The 20,711-nt window shown below is 34.5% G+C and overlaps 1 protein-coding gene and 1 pseudogene across 7 annotated transcripts in view; one reads left to right on the forward strand and one right to left on the reverse strand.

The window, feature by feature from the left end:
- Nucleotides 1-696: 696 nt before the first annotated feature.
- The window catches only part of LOC126754493 (nephrin), a 99,895-nt gene continuing 79,880 nt past the window's right edge, over nt 697-20,711 (forward strand). For 3 of the 7 annotated variants that reach the window (XM_050466505.1, XM_050466510.1, XM_050466511.1), the window contains exons 1-4: nt 1,649-1,800; nt 1,996-2,346; nt 9,515-9,871; nt 20,156-20,308. In XM_050466505.1, coding sequence (XP_050322462.1) covers nt 2,163-2,346; nt 9,515-9,871; nt 20,156-20,308 — 694 coding nt within the window. In that variant the 5' untranslated portion in view covers nt 1,649-1,800; nt 1,996-2,162. Of the gene's footprint in view, nt 1,158-1,648; nt 1,801-1,995; nt 2,347-9,514; nt 9,872-20,155; nt 20,309-20,711 lie in introns of those variants that run through there. The other 4 variants (XM_050466507.1, XM_050466506.1, XM_050466508.1 and 1 more) reach the window with 4 other exon arrangements.
- Nucleotides 16,581-18,780, reverse strand: LOC126754539 (uncharacterized; annotated as a pseudogene).

Here is a 20,711-nt window from a genome sequence, read left to right on the forward strand (position 1 = left end):
ACAATAGCGAAACAAACTATTTTCAGCAAAAGATGGCTAACGAAACGGATGCGCAAAATCAATGAGGGAGAGCGAGTAAGCTAATCACACCGATGTTTAATGAAAGAGGAGAAATGGTTACTTTTTTGCCGAGGCTAGAACAAAAATAACTTAACGGATAACTAAGGCATTATTGCCCACAGTAGTATATTCGAATAGTATTAATCGGTTGGTAATAATTGGCTTTCAGATTGTTCGAATGGTTTTAAGAACCCCAGGTCACATATATCTATGTATATACATATAAAAATTACGTCACCAGTTTGGTTCAACCTAAAAGGTGGAATAGTTTATATCTCAAATATATTAAAACTAAAACAATTCATAAATAAAAAATGTACTTCTAAACATAAGAATGTTCGCAATATTTACAGAAAAAAAAAATAATTCATTATTTTTTCAATTGACAAATAGTATTTGTATGAATCATTTTTATAATTAAACCTGAAGTACAATCTCTTGGAACCTTATGCCAGAAATTATGTTTTCACCTTTATTTTTATTTTGTATGGCAATGAAAGGGTCTCGTTGAAAAGGTTTACGTTCATTCCACGTACGTAATAACATAATCAGCTAACACGTTAACGTAAGTGTATTGTTTTCGAGTATCCAACACATATCACGAAGTCTCATCCTCTCTTAAAAAATATAAGAGCTTCATTTTCTCTTCATTGTGAAAATACAACAAACACACTTGTTTTACAATACGTGCGTGCATTAAAGTATGTTGTATAGGCATGTGCACAAACTCTTGTGAGCCGAGATGAAATGCGTTGGCTGCAGTAGTGTATACCGAATTTCTCTATTCATGGATTGTTTTCCACCATGCAGAAAATACCATGGTTGTACCCGTATTATGAAAAATGTGTGGTTAGTACATTTTTAGCCCTTATTCGGAATCGACGTTGTGAATTTCTTCTTGTGCACGGCCTGTGTAAATAAACTAAGAAAACACTTATGTGTGTGCATATTACATATATGTAGTTACATATGTACATATGCTTCTCTTTTGGATAAAACGGATGTGTGTGGGCATTTTAATTGCCTTGCTCGCCATCTCAGCATTTGGACAACAGTAGCTGTTATATCTGTAAAATATTTGTACCAATGATGATTATGTATGATTCAATGGGCTACAATTATTTTAAATCTCTAAAGAGTTAAAGTGGAGACACTAATAAGTTAGTAATTTTGCAAAGACACTAGTTGCAATTGGAAATCAAGTATGTTCTCCGTTGTATGTACTTATTTCCAAGATTGGATAAACAGGAATACAAATACATATATGTACATACATATGTATGCAATCAAAATCTTGTGTATCGGCAAAAATTACAATGTGTTTAAATATCCTATGGAGCAATAATTCTAGAGTTTGCGTCTATACATAGCTATGTATGCATTATAGCGCATGTGTAAAATAAGTGGCTTTATGAAATTTGTGTAACTCTGTTTCGACTGCAAAATAAACAAATGTCAATTAATTCAAGATTATCTAAATTTGTATCTTTAACTAAGAGTTAAGCACTTGCAAGTAAATGTACAGATATACATATGTATGTAGATACATATTATAGCATATGTATGTATCTATGTATGTATGTATGGATATGTGTATACAAATTTGTTTTCGAAGAAAACATTTTATTTTCTAAAAAGAAAAATGACACGAATCCGTTTCCCAAATCAATTCGAAGATCTCAAAAATCACATAAATATACTAATGCATATCCGTTTGTGAATGCATATGCGAAAAATAAGGTTCGTGAAAATAATAATGTTTAATATACATACATACATTATGTAGTTGAATAACGTACATACATAAGTAGAAACGATAAATTTGCATAAAGTGAAGAAGCATATATAATAATAAATACTAAAGATTAAAAAAGTGATATTATATATGTATTTACATGTACATAAGCATGTACTTATATTAATCTACATATATAGTGCCAAAATACGGGATTGTAATCAAAAATTATAATGGAAATTAATGTGAACATTATAAATTAAAATTAATTTAAAAAGTCCATACATGAAAGTTTGTATATAAAACGATTAATATGAAAGCCCTATGCAAATAATGTAATCATAATAAACTCAACTATAAATTCAAAATGTTACCACAACTACTACCGGAAAAACGGGAAGATAGCAAGACTGAAAATTCATTCACAAGAGGAAATATAAAAGACGCCAGCAGCAAATGGCGACTTTGGTGTCCATTTCATCTATACACTGCGCTTAGCTGGCAAAGTTTGCGAACTTCTCGCCTTACGAATCGCCGTATTATGCCCAATGGTGAGTTCCTTCTCATGTATTTTGTATTAGCGACGGCGTATGAAAATGCTTCATTCATTTTGCAATCCCGGTTCAGCAATGGCGTACATATATATGTACATGCATATATACATATGTATATGTATATATGTATTCATAATTTATTCGTAAAAACTCTATTAACATATGTACATATATACATAATTATGTACATACTAATGTGCAAAACTTCATCCTCATATTCATATGTTTGTATGGACATGTAACCGCTGAAGTAATTTTTCTGATGCACCTGTGCTTTGACAAAAATGGCGTGCCAGGTTCTTGTTATTTGTTATCCAACGTAGAGCAGCTGACACTAGATATACACAAATATATGTATATATAATCATCTACATAAATACGGTCATGTATGTATACACCTCTGAGTATCGTAATTTGTATCTGCCTAACTATGTGCAAGTATACACATCAATAATTCGTGTTACCGTCGAACGTAGTAGCACAAAACTGGTTTAGGACCCGATTGGAGGCATCTTTACCACGCTAGCATAAGACGCAAACATTTCGAGTCTATGATCATAGTAATGACTTAAGCCCACATACTAATAATTATGTACATAGTAGAGTAATACATGTGCATATGTACATATGTATCTATATTAATTTGTTGAACTCAATAAAAAAGAACTGATCAAGTGATTTTTTGCTGTTGTCGTTCATTCATACTAGGTTTTAACGACTTCTAACTTCGTTCTAGGTATGTATGTATGTATATTGAGTTTAAACAATATCTATGTATGTTCATCCATGTGCACCTAATAAATATGTCTATATGTACATGATATACATATGCACGTACATTAAAATTTAGTTTGTTTATTTATTATAATGGGAGCTCGAAAGAAAGTGAATAATCCTAACATGTTTGGATTAACGAGTGGTTAAAGGGTAGCAAGTCATATGTAGTTGCATATATTTACTTTAACATTTGTTAGAAATTGACTGAATTCAAAATTTAGCTATTGGTCCTTTCCACAGTAGAGAAGCAAACATAGTGGCACGATTCCGATTACTTTGGCGGAGGGGTAAAAGAACCGAATTTCCGTATAAATGGGGTATGTGCGGATTGGGGAGCTTCTCCAGAGAAGAAATATCCAAAAATAATATAAAAATAACTAATAAAAATTTGCACTAATAACACAAGGTATTTCTCTATGTTTCACTAAATTTTTTTCACGTTTTTCACTCTGTATATTTAAATATACACTCTAAACATTGAAATAAGTTCACATTTCACTTTTATTTTGCTATATTTTACCTAAATTTATTAATTTAAAAATTACTTAGCACACTCATCGTTGAAAAGGTTAGATTGTTTACATACATACATACATACAACATAGCGGAAAAACAAAAAAAAAAACATGAAATGAAACATTTTTCTATACAAACACTTGATTCCAATCTTTCAGTTTGTATGACAGATATATTTTATGGTGATCCGATCTGAACAATTTAGGGTGCCCGCAGATTGGACGCTCAAGGTCGAACCGAGCGTAAATGAGAAAATGCTCGGCTTTAAGTGTCCACTCTGAGGGTTCCATTAGGCAGTAATCCATGCACAATTTTTTTAATCTCGTCAAATTAAAATTTCATGAATATTTTTCTTCAAAACTTAAATTGTTTATTATATTTTCTAAGTCTCTTCACAACTGGTTTAAGTTAGGTTAGGTTACAAGGTCGACCCACTTGGAACTCATTTGGACAGCTTCGATCGCCGGTCTGTTGTGTTACCTAAATAGGAGTTTTAGGTTATATAACATATCAGAAGACCCTTTAAAATCAACAAAATGCATTGAATATATCACAAATTTGTTGAGACGGCTAATGTCAGTTTCTGCTACGTTTCCTGGTTCGCCGAAGGTAAGACTGCTGAGACGTTTCAATCTCAGTCTTACAAAAGCTGAACAACGCTGGAGAAAATGATTTGATGTTTCCACTTCACCCTACCCCATTCAACTTTAACAACTCCCGTCCGTCAAGTTTTTTAGCCTTATCGCATGAATGGCTATTGGACAATGGCCAATCTAAGGGCAAGTAGCTCAAAAGATTCCCTGCGTTCTACTCTAGGTAAAACGATTTCGCTGTTTCGTAGGCGGGTCGTCGACCAGGCACCCAAACGAGTCTGATGATTGAGTAGCTCTTTTATTGAAAACAGACGCTCCTTGAATAGCTTTGAGTGCACAGCTGGCGAGCTCAGCGCTAGTATTACTGTTCTGGTGTGTGTGCATTAAAGCTAGAATTGACGAAAGTTCCATACAGAAAACTCTCCCTCAAACCTTTTCTCCTAGCTAAGATCCATCCGAGAAAACGTTCACTGAAACTCTACCTTTTCTCTAAAGCTGCTCTACAGCAATATAAGGCAACCGAAGTCTTCCTTACTCTCTCCTCAATATTTGGCCTCCATGAAAACTTGCTTTCATGGAAGACGTGAGTCTCCGAATTAGGAAGGAGGCACCTCTGGGATTTTATACCTCCTGGTAAATAAAACCGAATGATATCGTTTTTGGAATTGGAACTTAGAATATTCGTTCCGATCCAAGTCAGAAAATTTAGGTTTTCTGATTTCGTATTAATGATGTTTTTTTACCCCTCCATATTTCACTGAGTTTGTAGGAAATGTACGTTAATAATGTAATAGTTGAAAGAAAATAGTTATGTATATGGTATTATATGACTTGTTGTTATTACCTGCCTTGTTAGAAGTGAGTTCTATAAGGGCTTAACTCAATTTGTGGCTAATGTTAAGATAACTATTTTGCAATTTATACCAAATTCTCTTGCAACATGTTGCAAAAAAGTATAATAGTTTTGTTCATCCCTTCCACTCCATATATAACGGCACTGTTAAAAACTATTAAAAGTGCGGTAAATCAATAACGAAATACGACAGAGATATAAAATTTGACACCCGAGATGGTATAAAAAGGTTTTGTAGGAGCAGGCATCAAAATTGGACGATGGGCATGACACCGCTCACTTTTAGGTGAAGACTACAACCACGCCGATTTCCCTTATAACACAGTTTTAAATTCCATTTGATTCTTTCACTTTGCAGGGTGTAAATCAAGAAGCAATCAATATAACGCGATACAACTTTGCACTAATAACGTCTTTTGAGTATACCACTTTAGGGCTAGAAATGACTCAAATCCAATAAAAACTGTCTAAGCCTTTAGGTACCGAATATTTGGACCCCAGTACCTATACTTGACTTTTTACCGCAAATATCTGTAAATGTGTGAGATATATATATAATTGAATTTCAGAGACCTAATACAAAGATTTTTTAACTTCCGGGTGACTTTTGCCACATATATCGGCGAACATGTGAGTTATATCGGGTGATTTTTTATGTGTGAGAAATATATATAATTTCATTTAAATTTCATTCGAGACTTTTTCGAATTTCGGCCAATAGATTTTTCGGAAATGTTGTCTTCCAAAGCTGGATTAGTTGGTGGCTTATATCTGTAGACTTTAGACTTGACGTAGCCCCATAAAAATAGTCTAAAGGCGTTAAATCGCATGATCTTGTTTACTCCATTTCTTGAGATGAATTGTTCTCCGAAGTTTTCCCTCAAAATGGCCATAGAATCGCGAGCTGTGTGGCATGTAGCGCCATCTTGTTGAAACCACATGAGTCAACATTTAAATGAAATTATCTTCAAAAAGTAAATGTCATGAACCAATCTAACGTTTCAAATAAAGAACCGATGAGATTTTGCAAATATTATGCGTTTTTTTTTTAAAAAAGTTATCAAGCTCTTAAAAATCACCCGATATCAAAGAAAATAAGAGTGTGTTTTACTCATTCTCTGGTTGACGTTGAGCAGCATATGGTATTTCCCTGGCTTTGGTTTTTGAAAATAGAATATAAAAAAATCGGTTGCACCCGAACTTAGCGCTTCCGTACTTGTTTTCTTTTATTCTTATGCATCACAAGGTGGTATAAAAACACGGTATATTAAGTTTGTCACGAATTTTGTAACACCCAGAAAAAAGCGTCGGAGACCCTATAAAGTATATACATATAAAAATGAGCCGATTTAGCCATGTCCGTATGTCTGCCTGTCCGTCCGTCTGTCTGTCTGTCTGTCTGTATATATACGAACTAGTTCAGTTCAGTTTTTAAGATATGCTCATTTGTCGGAACTGCCGATATTGGACCACAAATAATGGATAACAAATAGCTGCCATACAAACTGAACGATCGGAATCAAATTCTTGTATGGAAAACTTTCACATTTGACAATGTATCGTCACAAAAGTTGGCACAGGTTATATTCTAGGGTAACAATGTTATCTCCGAAGAAATTTTTCAGATCGGCTTACTATAGCATATAGCTGCCATACAAACTGAATGATCGGAATCGAATGCTTGCATGGGAAACTTTGGTACGAGTTATTGTTCATAGAAATAATGTAATATCGAAAGAAATTGTTCAGATCGACTCACTATAGCATATAGTTGCCATACAAACTGAACGATTGGAATCGAGGGCTTGTATGGAAAACTTTGGCATTTGACGTGGTATCTTCACGAAATTTGACGTGGATTACTGCTTAAGGTAGTAATATAATCTCCCAAAAAAGTGTTCAGGTCGGATTTCTATAGCATATAGCTTCCATACAAACGGGACACATAGTTACTAAAAGAAATGCAGCTTTGAAGGGTATATTAGCTTCGGTGCAGTCGAAGTTAACGTTTTTTCTTGTTTTTTGTAATAATGGGAACAAATAATTATATATCAATTCAATGTTATTAGTTAACAGAATAAGAAAGTTAATTTTTATTATTGTAAATTTTATTGTATAACAGTTTCTGTGTAATTATATGTTACACTTTCACGTGAAATTGTACTATTTTAGTCAATGTGTGCATACCAAACGTGAATGTAAATACGAGTATGACTTGTTGTGCCTACTATATTGATTCGATTGTTGTTTAATCTGCTGACAATCAGTCGATCACAACGTCCCTTATGCGGTCACGATAATTGAATTGGGATGTTATTACACTTATTAAATTCAGCTTAAAGTTTAAAATATATAGTCCTTTAATACTAATTTACATTATAAAAATGTATACATATATTTTAAAATGTAAGATTTGGTAATAAGAGATTTATGAAACTCATAACATTTCATAAAAGACATATTTTTTAATAAAATTGATCGAATCAATGTTGTAAGACCACATGTATTACAGTTTGAAAATTGCAAATTGACTTTTAAAGAACAATATACACCCAACAAATATGAAAACTTCTGCAAAATGCCTTATATTTCCTGTTTTTAGTTGTTACGATAAATGATTTCGATACATAATCCTCTCAATGGTATTATTATACCATCCTCCCGTTCTTCGAAAAAAATGAGATCTTGAAGATGAGAACTAAAATAGTTTTATAAATACCGCACATGTTTATGAGCCCTTAAAATCATGAACGCAGTGAATGTCCAAAAGAGGTAGTTAAGTTTAAAATTACCAAACAAATGAGTTTGGATGAAAGTTTGCCATGTCTCATATCAGTAGAAGCACTGAAAAAACTGAATTTTAAGCCTCTTTCGTTATGCAAGTATGGTATTGAAATGTTGGAGATCGCTTTAATCGGTAGCTTGTTTAATAATGATCTTGAGTTTAACCAAAGGTTGTATGCATACATATGTATATATGTACATATGTAACACTTCATGTAAGTTATTTAACCCATTGTCAATATTGTTTTAGTATTTTATCATGTATAGTATTCTAAGGTAAACAGAAAATAGTGTATGTGCATACAAATATTAAGTGTTTATACTGTTTTGTATAAGTGCTAAGGAGATATACATTTACATACAAGGTGCTTTCCAAAGTAAACAGGACTTTAAAAAAACAGAACAAATGGTTTTTCGGCAAAATCAATTTATTTTATTCAAAATAGTCTCCTTCTGCTTCAATACAGCTTTTTGCACGGTATTGCCGCCATTATGCCGGTGGAAGCCATTTGAATGGCCTCTACGTCTGTATGACGCATTCCTTTCATGGGCAAATGCATTTTTCCAAAAAGGAAGAAGTTGCACAGTTCCATATCAGGTGAATACGGGGAGTGGTTAATGGTTAAAATGTGATTTTTGGTCAAATAATCGGTCACTTGATGTCCTTCGAATGTTGGATTCTGAGCAATTTTTGGTCATCAGTCAATTTGTGCTGAACAAACCGTGCACACATCTTTCGTAAGCCCAAATGTTCGGTCAAAATGCGATAAATCGATGTTTTGGAGATGTTCAATTTCATTTCCATGAATTTCAATGATGATTTCGGCTGATTTTTGATGAATTCACGCACAGTTTCGAGACATATAGATGGCTCCACCAGGAGGCGCTAGATTCAAAAAGTCCTGTTTACTTTGGAACACACCTTGTATAAGCATACATACTTGTATATGTATGTATGTACATTTGAGTTAAGACATCTTAGTTTAAGAGTGGTTCTAGTTGTATGGTTGTGAGCTTTCATTCTCACACAATGTTATTTCAGTTATTGCATATTCCCATCTTCAACAGAATTCCCACTATTGTTTAAATGCTTTTTTTTTATTTTTGGCTTGTCCATGCTTTCAAAATCGTTTTATAGTGTATTTCTTTTACGGTTGGGTGAATTTTCGTAAAAAAAAATGTAATTGTACTTATTGTAGGTAAAAGCGCTAGTTTTCAGTACGATTTGTGAACTTTCCTATAAATTAGCATTAAGGTGCGCCGTTAAATATTATATTAAAAAGCGGAAAATCTAAACATTTTAATCAATATCTTATCTTAATATTAAATACACTTATAGAATTAAGCATAATTGTTGTCTAGATTCCAACCACTGATTTTTTATATAGAAAAAAGACGAACTATTTTGATTGCCCAAATAAGATCAAGTTGATAAAAAAAAAGTTTTCAATAAAAAATGTAAAGGGGAAGTTTTTGATTTTTATTATATAAAAAACAGGTATTTAATCTTAAATCCTTTCGTTGATGGTAGATCGGGAAAAACGTGCATTTAAACAATTTAATAGGAAAACAAATCATTATAGACATTCAGTCTTACGTTTATTATACAATGAATTCATGTTAACTTATTCATTTATTTTAGTATATTTGTTCATCCTGCTGTTTATGGTGTTACCCCCACCAATACTGGCTCAGCAACAGAAGTTCAGAGTAACTCCATACGATTTACAAGTATTAGAAGGAGCGGAAGCTATGATGCGCTGCGAAGTGTCCAATAAAGCAGGCGCTGTGCAATGGACAAAAGACGGGTTTGCACTAGGGTTCTCAGCTGTTATTCCTGGGTTTCCACGTTATTCGGTTTTGGGTGATCGAAATCAAGGTGTATATAATCTACGAATATCGAATGCGTCTATTACTGACGATGCGGAGTATCAGTGCCAAGTGGGCCCAGCACGTCTTCACTCAGCCATACGAGCAAATGCAAAGTTAACAGTCATAGGTAAGTAAAATACTAAAAGCTTTTTACTTATGTGGATTGACTACTTTTTATTTTATAAATTCATAAGAAATGCATAAAAACCGTGACTATAAAGTCATTAATTAATCCCAACCTTCTCAATTTTCCATTTTATGTTTAGAAAATTTTTATACTCTCGCAACCATGTTGCTAAGGAGAGTATTATAGTTTTGTTCACATAACGGTTGATTGTAAGTCCTCAAACTAAAAGAGTCAGATATAGGGTTATATATACCAAAGTGATCAGGGTGACGAGTAGAGTCGAAATCCGGATGTCTGTCTGTCCGTCCGTCCGTGCAAGCTGTAACTTGAGTAAAAATTGAGATATCATGATGAAACTTGGTACACGTATTCCTTGGCTCCATAAGAAGGTTAAGTTCGAAGATGGGCAAAATCGGCCCACTGCCACGCCCACAAAATGGTGGAAACCGAAAACCTATAAAGTGTCATAACTAAGCCATAAATAAAGATATTAAAGTGAAATTTGGCACAAAAGATCGCATTAGGGAGGGGCATATTTGGACGCAATTTTTTTGGAAAAGTGGGCATGGCCCCGCCCCCTACTAAGTTTTTTGTACATATCTCGGAAACTACTATAGCTATGTCAACCAAACTCTATAGAGTCGTTTTCTTCAGGCATTTCCATATATAGTTCAAAAATCGGATAATAACCACGCCCACCTCCCATACAAAGGTTATGTTGAAAATCACTAAAAGTGCGTTAACCGACTAACAAAAACGTCAGAAACACTAAATTTTACGGAAGAAATGGCAGAAGGAAGCTGCACTCAGGCTTTTTTTAAAAATTGAAAATGGGTGTGGCCTCGCCCACTTATGGACCAAAAACCATATCTCAGGAACTACTCTACCGATTTCAATGAAATTCGGTATATAATATTTTCTTAACACCCTGATGACATGTACGAAATATGGATGAAATCGGTTCACAACCACGCCTTCTTCCAATATAACGCTATTTTGAATTCCATCTGATGCCTTTTCTGTATAATACGAGTATATACATTAGGAACCAATGATGATAGCGGAATAAAACTTTACAAAAATACGGTATTTGAAAAATATGTAAATGATGTATAATGAAATCTCGATTATCACTTTATCATGCGAGAGTATAAAATGTTCGCTGACACCCGAACTTAGCCCTTCCTTACTTGTTTAATTTTTGGTTTATGATTATTTTTAGCCTAGTTTTTGTTTCTTAAACCCTAAAGATTATTAAAAAATCTCAACAAACAATAATAAAGAATTAAAGATCAGAGGCTGTGCTAATAATGTTTGACTATACAATGTAATTGGAATACATAATATAATTAATAAGTAATTATTGCATTTTTAATTTTTAATACCATATCTTTTTTGATGTGGCAATAATTCATAGAAAAGTCGTTGGTCGTTAAGTATATTCATAATTGTTTCCCAAAGGAAAATTCGTTTAACTCTTTTCATATTTTTTTTTTTCTTAGGATATCCAAATAGTCACAATTGTACCACTACACTACATACATATAAGTACATATATCAATATTTTAAAAATAGATGATTCATTTATAGAAGATCGTGTCGATACGAAGTGTGCTTCCTCTTACGAAAGAAGTGTTTGTATCCAAAATAGCACAGCTTTCTTATTTTCAAAGTGTTGGTTCAAAAACGATTTTGTTAGTAAAACATCATTTTTAAAACATATTCATTCAATACTTTGAAATATTTTATATAATGATCTCTTTGTATGTAGAAAGGTAATTAGAATAAACCCAACTAGTAGCTTGTTGTTTTGGGCGGGTGTGTAAGCAGGCGTGCAGGCAGAAGATGAAGAATGAGCCATCGATGCTTTTGGGTCAGTAATCGCGCTGTATCAAAGATATTTTACGATAAGTTTTTTCTTTCGATCTGTCAAAAATTGGTTCAACGAGTTTTACCGCACGTCGGTTGTTGAGGTGTCCCGACCACAGTCACTACACAGCAGGATGCCATTTTGTGACCGTCGACGAAACATGGTTTTTCCGCATATAAGATATCAAAAAATAGTAGACTTCACCCAACGACCCTGCTCTAAAAAAGACGAATAGTGTTCATTCAGCCGGAAAGGTGACAGCCACTGATTTCTGGGTTTCACAAAGCATGAATTGCGTTACAGGGCTTGAACCTCAATGATTTGAACGATTCTCAAAAAAACGTGTGTATTTGGCGAAGAAAAAAGTGTTTGTCCACAATTGCACCGCGTTGGAGCACCGGGTCAAGTGTATTGAGCTAAAAGGAGGCTATCTTGATATATTCGTATATCTTTTGTTTGCTAAGAACTTATTAGATCGGCGTGCCGTGGTATTTTTTGAAGGGTCTGAACTACAGAAAGTATACTTTTGACATTATTTTTAATTGATGACGATTCAGACGATTATCCTATTTTGCCTGCAATATTAATATCTTCGGATGGTCACGCGTAACCCATTCCATCGAGATTTCTCAATTTTACTAAAACTTGTTATGACCTACAATATATCTCAACAGAATAAAATGTAAAATTAAGAATAACAAGTAAGGAAGAGCTAAGTTCGGCTGCAACCGAACATTTCATACTCTTGCCTCTGGCAAGAATCAAAGTCAGGGAAATACTTTAAGGTCTAAAACATCAACCAGAGGATCCAAGCGATTTTATATATATGTATCGGGTGAAATACTTTTTTTAAAAAAAACGTCTAAAACATCAACCAGAGGATCCAAGCGATTTTATATATATGTATATATACAAGGTTAGTCGGGAAAGTAATAGGACTGATTTTCTTCCGCCGCGACTGTACTTCGGAGCGTGCGACTAATATTTTTGAACTTAGGTTGATTCTACAGAGTATTAAATAAAACCAAATAGATCAAATTCTCCTCGTTATAATTTTTATTCTGATGCAATCTTAAGACTGAATATGAATGAAAGAAACATAGTAAGTCGGTAACCAAAAAAATAAAGAACCGATGCTTTTATGGGGATTATATATACAAGTTAGTCGGGAAGTGAGTGCCTGGGAAAAGAACTGTGGATATGGAAATTTTAGGATATGTGAATAAAGAAACATGTATATAGGAATGTGGGAAGTTTTGGAATGTGGGATTAAAGTATGTTTATTATTATAGTGTGTTTACAATATTTATATTTAGGTACGGAACATAACTTGCGCGCACTGACTGGATTCGGTAGAGCGCGTTCCTAGCTAACGAACAAGCGGCTTGTCTCCGAGCACCTGGAGAGTCAGGACAAACATTTACACACGACGTGTTTCTGTGAGTGGTGCAAGCCGAAAATACAGCGTTTGTTAGAGCAGAGTTACGCGATGTGTGAAACTCGGTAAATATGCCTCAGAGACGTTTGATATAATCAAGCAGGCTTACCCAGATGTTGCTTTAGCAAGAAATGGTGTGTTTCAGTGGCACTAGGCCTTTTTGGAGGGCCGGGAAGAGGTCGGTGATGAAGACCGTGCTGGGAGACCTGCGACTTCGACAAACACCGACAATGTGACTCGTAAAATTTTGAACTCAGACCGTCGACTAAGTATTCGTTTAATTGCCCAGATGTTAAAAATATCTGTGTTCATGACATTGTGACCGAGGACTTGAACATGAGAAAGATGTGCGCGAAGATGATCACAAAAATTAAGGCGAGTGGAAGCGTGCCAAGAAAATTTGAACATGACAAGTGACCCCCAATTTTTAAATAACTTAATTACGGGTGACGAGTCATGGATCTTTGGGTATGATCCCTGAAAAAGTCAATGAAAGGCAAGCATTTTGAGACGACAGAGGGGATCCAAGCAGTATTCACCTCGGCTCTCGGCTATTCCGGATAATGCATTCCGTGACTCCTTCCTTCCACTGGCAGCGCTGCTTTGACGCAGAAGGAACCTATTTTGAAAAATTTTTAAGAATTGTAACGATTGGTTCAATAAATTTTTTTAAATCGACCTATTACTTTCCAGTACATGGAATTTGGGAATTCGGAATAGTATCGTCCTGATTTTATCTATTAACTATTATCATGCCACATACTAAAAAACTGTTCCTTCTATTTCATAAGGTCCCTCGCATACGATCACCAATCACACAGAGTAAACCCAGCCAGTTGTTCGAAAATCCTGATATTAGTTATATGGGGGGTAGGTCAAGTTTGCGTTAAATTCTATCTATTAGGCACAAATATATACTGTTATGAGTAAAACTTGTTCTGTAATTTTCATTGAGATAACTCAAATATTGGCTGATATATCTCGCATCAATTTTATATTAGGTATATACAGGCTCAGAGAGTATTGACTCGAATCGCTTTTAGTAGTATGGGGAGTGAACGGGGTTATTTTCCGACTCCATTCATTTTCACACTGCCGGTAGAAGTTCTTATAGCATTTGAGCTGTGTAAATTTGGTTGTTGCAGCTTTAGTGGTTTAGGAGATATGTAGATTAAACATATTAGATGGCGGGATCACGTCCATTTTTCAAAATTTTTCGACCACAAGTGGATCTTGCTACCGTTACGCCCTGTACCAAATTAGAGTTTTATATCTTAATTTACGGCTTACTTACGGTTATGCCCATCTACGAGCTCGCATTTGTTTTGCACCAAAGTACCCTCATATCAAATTTTATCAAGATATTTCAATTTTTACTCAAGTTACAGTTTGCACGGACGGACAGACAGACAGTCACCCGGATTTTAACTTTTATCGTTATCCTGATCATTTATATATTTACCTTATATTTAGCTCGCTTAGTTTTAGTTGAACAAAACTATTATACTCTATGGCAACACAGTGCAACAGTATCAAAACGACTAGACAACAATCAGAGGTGTTGTGGATTCTGATAGTTGTCGGAATCAGAATTGAAACCGATAAGAAAAAGTAGTTGGTGTCATGAATTCAGATATTATTGGTTTGATGTTCGAAACAGAATATGTATCGGTTTTGGGTGTCACGGAAACCAATTTTGTTGGCTATCAGAAACAAAGCAAGAAGATAGTCGCTGACAGATTTGAAATGTAAATTAAGAAATAAAGTTATTTTATTGTTATGAATTAATTTATATTTATTTCTTAGGAGAAAATATAAAAATAAAACACGTAATGTCTTAATTATTGAGTTTTGGAAAAACAATGCGACTATTTAAGGGGGGAGCTTGACTTATAGGCTTTAAAAAATCGATTTCTTTTAGATTTTTTCTTTGGGAGGGAAAGAAATAATTGATTAAAGCGAAATTTCTAGGGTTTATAGTTATATATTTAAACATCATCCGAAAATTTTTTGGATACGAAACCTTGAATATTATGCCTTTGGGAAGCAATTGCCTGATGCATTTCGCATGTACATTTTTCGGACGGTGTGCAGTATGCAGGTCGCAATTTCTATCGGAAAACAAAAATTCAAAGAGATTCATATTTGTTTATAACTTATGTTCTAGTTGAACTAAGAAAATTTCAAAAAAAAGCGTGAAATAATAAAATTTTTTTTAATTAAAAAAAAATTTTACTTTATCTTGTTTAAACATATGTTCAAACTTAACTTTTCTTGGTTTTTTTTTTGCTTAAATGTTTAATGCCAAAGATAATAAACTTTCCCCAATTCCATACGACGTTTAGTTTTTTCTATCCTGCCCGCCAATTAAGAAAAATCATAAAAATGAAAAACCGAGAAATCGCGCGTCAAAGTTTTCGCTTTTTGCCCATGCGTTCATACGAGTATATCTGCTAGACGCTCGGTCACAATTTCCATCTATAACTTTGGGGACATATTCTTAGATAATTTTTAAAGAGATTTAAGCAAAAAACAAAATCGATTTTTTGAAGCTTCTAAAGCAGGCTCCCCCGCTTAAAGAAGAGTTACCAAACGTAATAAACGTAATAAACGTAATTTAACACCCAAATGCGTCTTTATTCATTCGATAAATGTTATCTCTTAAAATCTGTCTTTAAATCGGAACTAATTAAGAACCTTAATAGGATTGCTTCCAAATGTATTCAAGTTTTGTCACATTAGTAAACAGCTGTTTCGAATATTGTGTATGTTCGAAAAGACGAAAATCCAAACAGATTCCGTGACACCAATTAAAAACAGAATTGGTTTGCAATTCTGACAGCTAAGCAATTCTGTCTTGGATTCCACATATTATGCTAAGTGTTAATGTTAAATGGGGCTCAAAATGTTGTATTTGCAGAATGCTACATTTTACAGCTAATAAAATCTGTTCACCAAATGAGCCCCCTAAAGCACAAGTGGTATAACTCCACTTTTTCTTCTGTCGAGATATTAAAGGGTTTGCTAAAAGTTGTATATAAAAATAATATTGAACTTTTGGACTACTTTTTTCAATAAAACTTCAGAAAAAGGTCTTATTTAACTTAAATTGATGTCTTTGAAACTTTTTGTCCATTAACTCTTGATTTATCGAGTACCGAAAATTGATTATACCATTTGTGCTGTAAATGGTTTTAAGATTTCATTTAACTTATAAATAGTTTGAAATCTGTTTCGTTTTCTCATCTAATTTTTCATGTATTATCAATAAAACTTAAATTTATTTCATTATTGACAGTATAATAAGTGAAAAAATATTTTTTTTATTCATCGTCACTTTCTTGAGATTCTTCCTGAAGTGGGCCAACATCTTCAGCAGTCTCACTAGTAACAAGCCCCTCGAAATAATTGTGGTGTACTGGAGGGATGTATGGCAGCAAGTCCATCATATCTTTCCTTTTTTCTTTTGAAATAGGCCGAGCTCTTGTGTACAGCTTACCCTGATCAATGATGCAAACATTAACCGGTCGTCCTTTTTTTCCTGCTGGCTCGAAATCCAATGTTGAAAACGGCATATCTTCAGATAGAGTTTCCTTAAAAAGGATTTTAATAGGCTCACTTTTTGTGTAGCGTATCCATTGCATTTTCAGCCACGATACAGGTTGGCCTTCACAGTCTTTTTTCTTTTGGTGATTTTTTTTAGGATGTTTTCGACTGACAAAAAATTATCGATCGTCATAACTGTCACATGAAAGGCATTCTTTTTCCTTGACAACGCAATAGTTCTATACCAGTCGTCAGGTGTAAATATTTGTTGCGACTTACCAAAATTTTCAATAGATGCAAAGTCACAGTCATTGGGGAGGAATGAATGTCCACTTTGCATGAACTTTTGGTCCATCATTTCTACATTATTGTCTGGACTTTGGACATATTTCATCAACGTCATAGCGATTTTCCAGTTACGGTTTTGACCTGTGCATGTGTCACTACACATAACCACATGTTTGGCTGCTGTCGCTCTAAATTTTATGTGTTTAATTAAACACGATGAAATTTCTTGTGAACCTTTAGAACCATTTACTTCGTCCCAACAATACATGAGCCCCATTTTCGTTGAAAGTTTATGGCAACCTAAATGGTATACGTACATATTACGTGTGTAGTAGGCCTGTTGACACACCAATTCCGGGAAAGGCAGGGACTTCTCCAAATCAAAAGAGAATGCATAGTAGCTGTCATTGTTAGCACTTTTTTCAGCATCCGCCTTCATGGAATCGCGAGCTTGTTCTGCCTTCCGTAAATGAAGTTCATGGTCCTGCTTGAGCTTTCTCTTTTCTTCTTCATCTGTTGAGTATTTTACTTTATTAGAAAAAATATCACACTTGACGCAAGTGTCTTTATGTGGGGCGTGATATAGCAGATTGAACTCGATATTAAAAGTTCTTCGATATATATGCTCCCTAACAGGCTGAAGCCCTTGGCTTTCAACGTGCTCCTTGTACAGATTGTACATAAGTCGTATATTTAAGTTCTCGGCTAAATATTTCCTATTTGGGTTGTGTTTTCTTGTGTAGTGAGATTCGTATGAAGGAAAAGCTGAAATATGGGCTCTTACTTGTGCCATTTGTTCATCGGAGGTTTTGTTACCAGGCACCTTCTTACCCCGTTTATCGTCCCCTGGAGGATAGCCCATTTTGACCTTCTCCAAAGCTCGCGTCATTCTTCCATTTGAGATTTTCAATGTTTCTAAGAAGTACCTCTTGCAAACCTGTTTGAACTTGTTCGATTCTTCTCAGCGGTGGTTGGCCGACGACGTACCGGTAATATTGGTTTCAAAAGACCAAAAATGAATGCATTTTGGGCAGAGAATGTCCCTATTTTCCAAAATGCTTCGAATATTTTTTTTCGTTCTTCTTCTGTTATTTTGTTAAAACACTTTTTGGTGCATTTGCAATCGAGATTGCTAAATTGCTTCTCTGGAATTGGCTTTCCCTTTCTAGTGACGTAAGAGTCTCCCGAATTTCGCTTTCTTTTTTCTTTCTTCTCGCTTCCATTCCTTTCTCTGCCTTTTCCGGGCTCTCTTTGGCCTTCCTTCTGCATTTTCCTCTGCTTCACCACTTTCATGAGTACTGAGTCTCCCTTCCACATCAGCAGCTGCTTCATTGTCCTCTATGGAACCGGGATCATCAACGGCTGAAACCAAAGCTTACGTTCAATTATTTGAGAAAGTATAAACATTACGACATGAATTAGCATTTTCGATTAAGCACCAAATTGGGTTTTACAACAACAACAAACGAATGAAGAAATTTTGCCATTTTTCAGCTTAACACTTAATTTCACTACTGTTACCTTCACCTGAGTCCATCTAAAGAAATTATTACAAAAAAACACTGAGAATAAGTCTTTCTCCCATGAAATTCACTGCACGAATGATGGATTTGTCAATTATACCACTTGTGCTGTCAACGATAGGCGGCAGCATTCACTGCACTAGTAATTTCTGCTTTTTATGAGGTTGCTATGGGAACTAGAAGCTACCACGTTATTGCATTAAATAGAACACATTTTCCTCAATACAGTACCATAGCTAACTCAAAAAAAAAAAAACAAGTAAGGAAGGGCTAAGTTCGGGTGTCACCGAACATTTTATACTCTCGCATGATAAAGTGATAAACGAGATTTCATTATACGTCATTTACATATTTTTCAAATACCGTATTTTTGTAAAGTTTTATTCCGCTATCATCATTGGTTCCTAATGTACATATGTATTATACAGAGAAGGCATCAGATGGAATTCAAAATAGCGTTATATCGGAAGAAGGCGTGGTTGTGAACCGATTTCACCCATATTTCGTACATGTCATCAGGGTGTTAAGAAAATATTATATACCGAATTTCATTGAAATCGGTCTAGTAGTTCCTGACATATGGTTTTTGGTCCATAAGTGGGCGAGGCCACGCCCATTTTCAATTTTTAAAAAAAGCCTGGGTGAAGCTTCTTTCTGCAATTTCTTCCGTAAAATTTAGTGTTTCTGACGTTTTTTGTTAGTCCGTTAACGCACTTTTAGTGATTTTCAACATAACCTTTGTATGGGAGGTGGGCGTGGTTATTATCCGATTTCTTCCATTTTTGAACTGTATATGGAAATGCCTGAAGAAAACGACTCTGTAGAGTTTGGTTGACATAGCTATAGTAGTTTCCGAGATACGTACAAAAAACTTAGTAGGGGGCGGGGCCACGCCCACTTTTCCAAAAAAAATTACGTCCAAATATGCCCCTCCCTAATGCGATCCTTTGTGCCAAATTTCACTTTAATATCTTTATTTATGGCTTAGTTATGACACTTTATAGGTTTTCGGTTTCCGCCATTTTGTGGGCGTGGCAGTGGCCGATTTTGCCCATCTTCGAACTTAGCCTTCTTATGGAGCCAAGGAATACGTGTACCAAGTTTCATCATGATATCTCAATTTTTACTCAAGTTACAGCTTGCACGGACGGACGGACGGACAGACGGACGGACAGACGGACGGACGGACAGACAGACATCCGGATTTCGACTCTACTCGTCACCCTGATCACTTTGGTATATATAACCCTATATCTGACTCTTTTAGTTTTAGGACTTACAAACAACCGTTATGTGAACAAAACTATAATACTCTCCTTAGCAACATTGTTGCGAGAGTATAAAAAAATGGAGTTATACCACTTGTGCTTTAAAGTGCTCAAATATAAATAACTTCATCACTGAATTGATTCGGTGATTGTTTAACGATGTGTGTTTCAAAAAACTAAACTCTATCGAAACTGCGGTAAGAGATTTAGATTAAAAAAAGATGTCGATCTCCTCCTTTACGATCAAATATGTAAATCAAAAATCATTTCAAATTTTAAAATACTATCTTTTTATACTTACATTATTGTTTTTAACTATTATTCTAATATTTGGATGTGTTCTTTATTCAGCACCACCTGGCTATATTGAAATACAAGGCTATACTCAGAATTCGAAAGTAGAGGTAAGGGAAAATCAAGATTTATCATTGAACTGTGTTGTTGGAAATGCAAAGCCAGCCGCACAAATCATCTGGTTTCGTGGGAACGTGGAATATAAAGAAGGTAATTAATAAATACTAAAGTTATTTCTGTATGATATGAATATATATTGACATGCCTTCGAAATAAACCGATGTAACTTTTTGTACAATTCCTCCAATAAAAACCAAGGCTTATTTATTGGCGTTAAGGAAGGGCTATATACTTACATAATAACCATGTACAATACTCGGCTGGGTATTGAACCAGCTTAATTTTTTGGGGGATTTTGTCTTAAAAAAAATCCTACAAAATCGAAATATTGGACTTCGAATTTTGATATTAAATATAAATCTAAATCTTTGGAAAAAAATTGCTTTGATTGGTTTTGCGCCCATCCAAGCAAGTGAAAAATTGAGTAAAAATTAAGATATTTTAATAAAACTTCACTACACTTTTTTCTTGGCACTCAATGATGGTTGGTATC

This window comes from Bactrocera neohumeralis, chromosome 4 (assembly GCF_024586455.1).
Source record: "Bactrocera neohumeralis isolate Rockhampton chromosome 4, APGP_CSIRO_Bneo_wtdbg2-racon-allhic-juicebox.fasta_v2, whole genome shotgun sequence".
Classification (NCBI taxonomy): Eukaryota; Metazoa; Arthropoda; class Insecta; order Diptera; family Tephritidae; genus Bactrocera; species Bactrocera neohumeralis.